The following is a 6,359-nucleotide window of genomic DNA, read 5'->3' as shown; positions in this document are numbered from 1 at the left end:
GTCAGTATATTCTAAACTGGTTGATATTATAAAATACCGGTCAATATGGTATGAAGATACCGACTGGTGTATATGTATATCGCGGTTGGAGCCAGTTACAGATAGAAATCGCTACTGGGGCATTTTAAAACGCCCTAAAGTAACTTTAAAAATGTTTTAAACATTTTAATACAACGTTTTAAAACTGACGTTTTAATACCGTTGCAAATCCCTACGGCAAAGGGATGGCATTCCTCCTATCAAACAAACAGTGTACTAGCATGTCCATGATTGCCTTGGCCGCTTCTCTGGCCTCGACAAGCGTTACCACCTCCTGCTCACTACGTGTGCACTTTCCCATGGATTATTCTCTTGAAATTATACCAATGATTCAACCTTGTCCGATTTCTTATTCTTAAATTGTATGAATTTGACACAGTTGAAGGGCGATTTAGCACAAACCAGTGCTACTCAGACGCCAGATAATCACGAGTTTGTTCTTCGCAACTGGTGAATCATAAAATCACAAGTTTGTTCTTCGCAACTGTTGAATCATCTTCACAATTAAAAGCTAATCCTACATGCACAAGTACTCAACTAAACTAGAGTAGACACTATGATAACAACATAAAGTACTACTCTATTACTCCATGCAAGAAATACAACCATTTGAGATCCTCCTCATCCCTACCAGGCAGCTTGTTAGGCAGGTAGCGGGATCATTTCAAAATCCAAGTCCTAGTTGAGCCATGTGGCAACCTAATTCAACCTATGAGCCATGTGTTATTCTAATCAAACTGACTAAAAATAGATGTATTGCATGATTGTTGGCTCTTCTTTTAGCTGTATTGCATGATTGTTTTTTTAGTTTCCCCCCCTTGGCTCTGCTTTTAGCTGTATTGCATGATTGTTTCCTTTGATTGTAGTTCCTCCTTCTGCTTACATCGATGGTTTCCTTCGAGCTCGTTGTTTTATCGTAGTTCCAACTTCTTGTTTGATCGTAGTTCCAGCTTGAACTTTCATTAGTGCAATCGCTGGAGTCTCGCTGCTCCTGAAAGTCTATCCTCACATACCACGCATGCGCTACAATCAATTGTACAGCCGACTGATTCGTAACATCACAAAAAATTCTACAATTTTTTCCATGTATGTCGTTATATACCTCACAAAATCCGTAATCTATAGGCCTCGACTATTTTTAGTTTATGCTTGAATAAAGCATGCATTCGGTCTGTACGTTGAGAGCTTGGCATATCGCAATCTGATGATCGCATATACAACAATTTGCTTTCGATTTGATTTTGTCCTCTCTTAAATCTTACACCCTACTCCTTTGGTTGCGTTTGGACGACGACCATAGATTGCTTAATGGCAATGTTGAAACTCAACTGCCCACCCGTTTGTCTCAGGAAATGGCAGTGCAATTATCATGCCTAGGGAGCTCCTCCTCCCGCAACCGAAAGTAATGAAGGTGAAATCTTGCCATTAGACTCGATCTTACGTTCTAGGAACCTTTAGGAATGCATTCCTTTGGTCTCCTCCGCTATGTTTAAGACAGAGTCAAACCTTTCACGCTCCTTCAGAAACATGTCTCTGAAGAAATACGAGTCTTCACTGATTTGCGCTGAAGTAACCTCGTAGGCGTGGTTTAAGGGAGCGTAAAAAGCCTCATAGTACGTATACTTTAAGCTTTTGCGCTGATTCTCCATTCACTCTGTTGAGCAGCTGCATCAATCGTAAATAGAGCGGATCCTAGTTGTTTTTGAGAAAATCATTCTATGGAGCTTGTTTTTTATGAGATTCCCTTGCAGGGTCACATGTCTCGGATAACGAGACTGATCTCCGGAGCAGAATTCTACATCCTGCGTATGGAACACCTCTTTCACCATCTTTGGAGAAGACACCACCACCACATTGCGCTGAGCATCCCCTATCTCCTCACCATCTTAGCCATATTTCTGGGGTTGAGGGCCTCGCGGAACCGCAACCAGTTGATAAAGGTGGGCACGGTAGACGGTCCACGAAGCTCATGAGAAGAGGCTTTAAACCTTCCCAGCTCAGGAAAACTAGAAAGTCTGTGCGAGAGACTAAAGTAAGACCAAAAACAACGGAGTGAGCAATAGCTCGTGAGTGACATTTCACCTTCTACGCTTTTTTTAATGGAAACTAAAGGAAGTGCTCAAGGAAGCGACATGACCTGTATTTAGGGCCTTGGATCATCCCCATTGTCTTCCTTAGATCCACTTGCCTCCAACCTGCCTCCAACGTTCACAGTTGTATATATAGATCTACGCTTCGCAATGGACCACCTAGAATCCTTTTGGTCTAGAGCAGGCGCTACTGAACGATCAATGAAATGGGTTTTGTCCATGTCTCGCTGTGTTATCCCAGAAAACTCTTTTGTAGTTGATGCTTTGGAGCAAGTGAATCGAAATTTGCATATTTGAGCCACAATGTGGTGTTGCGCTAATGTAATGTAGCATCACATATCTGTCACATATCCACCTTGCTCTATGAAAATCTGTCTTTCCATTGTGCATACTTGAATCAGATACGGGTGCACAACATTTTGAACTATCTTTACAATTTTAAATCGTGTTGTAGTCAATTGAGCATTCAGTAATATGTTCCCAGTGTTTCACATAGTTTTTCCAACTTCCTTTCAGTGAAGCATATTGAGAATTTACGCTCTCAAAAGGTAACGATAGTTCTCGGGGGGGTCACTATGTATAAACCCTCTATATCACGTGCGTTCAGGGCCTATATTTAAAGTCCCTTATGTGTAAAAAATTTCATTAACAAAATGTACGCCTTTTTTATACAAATCTGTAAATTTTTTCCAAAACTATTTTAAATAGTCTCTTATGTATATTTATTTCTGTAAATTTTAGAAATTAAAAAAATCCTTCTGTTGAACTCACGTGATAGGGTTACATATGATGAGTGACCCCCCGAGCGATAGTTCATGAATGCAATTACACATATACCAATAGCGACGGACCAAAGTGTATTAGAAACTTGCAAAATTTATAAAAATGATAAGAGGCTATGTAGAAAAGCCATGAGACGCGAATAGAAAACGGCAAGATGGCCCTGGATTTGTCGAAACAAGCATTAAGGTATTGTGAATGAGTTCTACCTTGCCCACAATCATTCCAACGCTGCTCTTTTGACCGCTCTGCTGTTTACAAAAGCATTTTGAATGGCCAAGTTGAGAGCACTGTTGCTTGATGTCCTTTACACTCTTTATAGAGGACTCTTGAATGCTCCTGATCTGATCAAGTCAGACTCGGCCATCACCCATGAATCAATCAAATTGACAGTCCCCGAGGAGAATTGCACAACGCGCGCATTGCAAGCCTAAAGAAATTAGAGATTCTGTTCAATCAACATCCGTGTTGAAGAGATTTTGGACCGAAAGGAGCTCCTACGAGCCTCTTCAAATCGACTTGCTGCTGGATGTCACCTTTCCTTCTGCTGAAGCCGAGTTCAGGCCTGCTCATGCACTCGACCAAACAGACTTGGGTTATTCTTCATGATGTTGTTGACAATGGTTGTGCAGCTTTTGCAATAGAATTGCGACTCCATATGAAATCATAGCAAGGACTCTTGATATAATATCCAGTCTCGCAGGCGGGTATGGGTGTTACAAAGGTGGGTTCTCGATCAAAAAGATTCTTGAAGGACGCATCCTCTGTGGTTTAAGCTCTTTTTATCGGTCTGATCCCTCTTTTGCTGGTGGCATCTGGGATCCCTGCTCCAGCTAAAGAGCTCGGATGGTTGGAAATATGTATTGCTTGTATGTAAGCTCGATACCAACTCCATCACGAGAATTCAGAGTTTGTACGAGGATGAAAATGCACACATGTGTGCTTATGTCCGGCGGTATGTTCTTTCGTAATAATTGTAGCACTAGATTATAGCCATGAAAGACACAAAAGGTCATAGATCGTTGTCGTGCTGTGCATTTCAGGTTCTACAGGACAAAAGATCTTCAACACAATCCCCATGACTAAGGATCTAGTTTTTGAAAGTAATCTAGGCACTCATAGTGACGATCTACACCACGGAGTAGAGCATCGTGGAGATGAAGGAGACGAGCCTAGTAGCCACCATGACCACAAGGGGAATCACCCTCGAAGCAGCCCACAAACTGCCGTAGCTCAACAGCCCCAGCCTCAACTCGACTAGCTTCACCATGGAAAGCGTTAGGAATATTGTTCCTGCGCTAGTTCCAATCGTTGTGGCCAGCATGCACAGCTTCAGACACTTTGGATTCAGAATCGCACTGAATGTATCGGATGGATTATTGCTATTGATGATGACAATGAGGAGTTTCAAGCCCTGCGCTACGAGACTGGAAAACAGGTAGCAGCTGAAGGAGATGACCTCGAAAATGAGAAGCGTTTTCTGAGTGTCTGGCCTAGCGCAGCAATGGACCCGATCGTAAATGCTCATGCGCAGATAAGATTTAAGCCCAAACCGTAACCCTTTTGTGTTGTAGGAGTAAGAAAATTGAGGGAGGGGAGAAAGCTGTAGCTGCAGATGTGGGGGGAGAGCGTCATAACAGGAATCCATGGAAATCCTTTAGGAGTTCTTTCTAGACAAGTAGGGATCCCTCTTCACAAAATACGAGGTAAATGTCCTTTGTACAGCCACATGCCTTGCCTGTAGGTGCGGATACGAGGGAAATGTCCTTTGTATCAGCCACATGGCTTGCCTGTAGACGCGGATGGGAGGGTCAAGTCAAAAAGCTTTTGATCAAAGTAACCCAATTAAGGGAGAAAATGGGATCTGTGACAAATGGTTCAACAAGCTTTTGAACAAAGCAAGCCAATTAAGGGAGCAAATGGGATCTCTCACAAATGGTTCATCAAGCTTTTGAACAAAGCAAGCGAATTAAGGGAGCAAATGGAAAAACTTGTATAGTAAAAGACACCTTTGATCACCATTAATGTTAAAAAGTCTAGCAAATAGTCTTACATGGAACACATGTATAGAACTTGGTGAGATTGTTTGTTGCTTACTATGTTTGTATTGCATGTATACCAACAGTCCGTATATAAAGGATTTATTGGAGACACATGCATCGAATTGCTAAGCATATCTAAGGTCTTCCTTCTCATCATAATAATCTTCATCTATTTCTTAGCAATTTTGAATTCCATAACATTTCTATATATTTACATTCTCTTTACATTGTAGGTATTAAAAATGCATCTAAACATGCGTCTAAAAGAGAGTCTAAACACACGTCTATCAACATGGCTATACTATGTTTTGATGTGCCTATAGACACATTCCACAATACATTCACACTGTTAGACGTGCTTTTAGATGCTACACAGAGTTTTGACATTTACAACTCATGCAAGAATACATTCTTTGGGTTGTTTATCTGTAGGATGTCTTCATCTTCAACAAGTAGCTCCAGTGAGGATGAATCCCTCTATATCCACCATCGCGAAATGTGGTTGGAGCAAAAAATCAAATGTATGTGTGCTCGATGTCGAGGAAACATGTATCATGCATGTAGAATTACACTCAATCACGTCTCAAAGTATGGAGAATAGGATACGACCGTAAACATGGTAAGTATTAAAGAGTTAAGGTTGATTAAAATACCTATGGGTGTTCATGTGTTTGATATATAATCCTTTTTTGATTTGATATAGGATGCAGTGCCACACCCGCATATGTTGCCCTATGCTCATCGTGAGGGATATGAGGTGGGATCTTTAAGAGGGACCGTTATGGATGCATAGAGTAATGATGATAGTAGCTCTCCGCCATTACCTCATGAGACCGTGGAGGAGGAGGTGTTTGATGATATGGTGCGGGATTTATATGTCCATCAATCCTTAGGTCAGGATGATAGCATGGAGACTGTAGGACGATCTTTTTACGATAGCATTGACTCCACTGTTTGAGGGGTGCACATTCTCTGTTCTACATGCCTCCTTTGAGTTACTAAACTTGCAGACCGAAGCAATGCAAGTTTGAATGCATTACTCAAGTAAGCTTTAAAGTCTATTTTGCAAACATGGTGAATTATGCTAGTGGGTCAATTAGTCGAATGCTTTTTCTCATTTATGGTCTTCACGTGCAGGCTATTGTGTAAAATGCTTCCAAGGGAGAATAAATTACCGACCTCAAGAGATATGGCAAGGCAACATGTGACCTCTCTTGGAGGATTAGATTACAAGTGCATCCATGCATGCGTTAACGATTGTGTTCTGTTTCATGGACCACATAAGAATTTAAGAGAGTGTCCTACTTGTGGAGAGGCAAGATATAGAGCAGATCTCAAAACTTTGGATGTGCCTCGTAAGGTTCTGTCACATTTTCCCATAATCCCTCGCATCCAACATATGTTCAAG

The 6,359-nt window shown here is 41.4% G+C and overlaps 1 protein-coding gene across 1 annotated transcript; it reads right to left on the bottom strand.

The window, feature by feature from the left end:
• Positions 1-4,038: 4,038 nt before the first annotated feature.
• LOC147895027 (uncharacterized) lies at positions 4,039-4,557 on the bottom strand. The gene has a single exon (XM_087383398.1). The coding sequence runs from the start codon at positions 4,555-4,557 to the stop codon at positions 4,039-4,041; it is 519 nt and encodes a 172-aa protein (XP_087239524.1).
• Positions 4,558-6,359: the final 1,802 nt, after the last annotated feature.

The sequence above is a fragment of the Dipteris shenzhenensis genome, chromosome 13 (assembly GCF_047967505.1).
Source record: "Dipteris shenzhenensis isolate YYH24624 ecotype China chromosome 13, Dip_SZ_1.0, whole genome shotgun sequence".
In the NCBI taxonomy this organism is placed as follows: Eukaryota; Viridiplantae; Streptophyta; class Polypodiopsida; order Gleicheniales; family Dipteridaceae; genus Dipteris; species Dipteris shenzhenensis.
The sequence above is the reverse complement of the archived record's forward strand: the minus strand, read 5'-3'. Positions and strand labels throughout refer to the sequence as shown.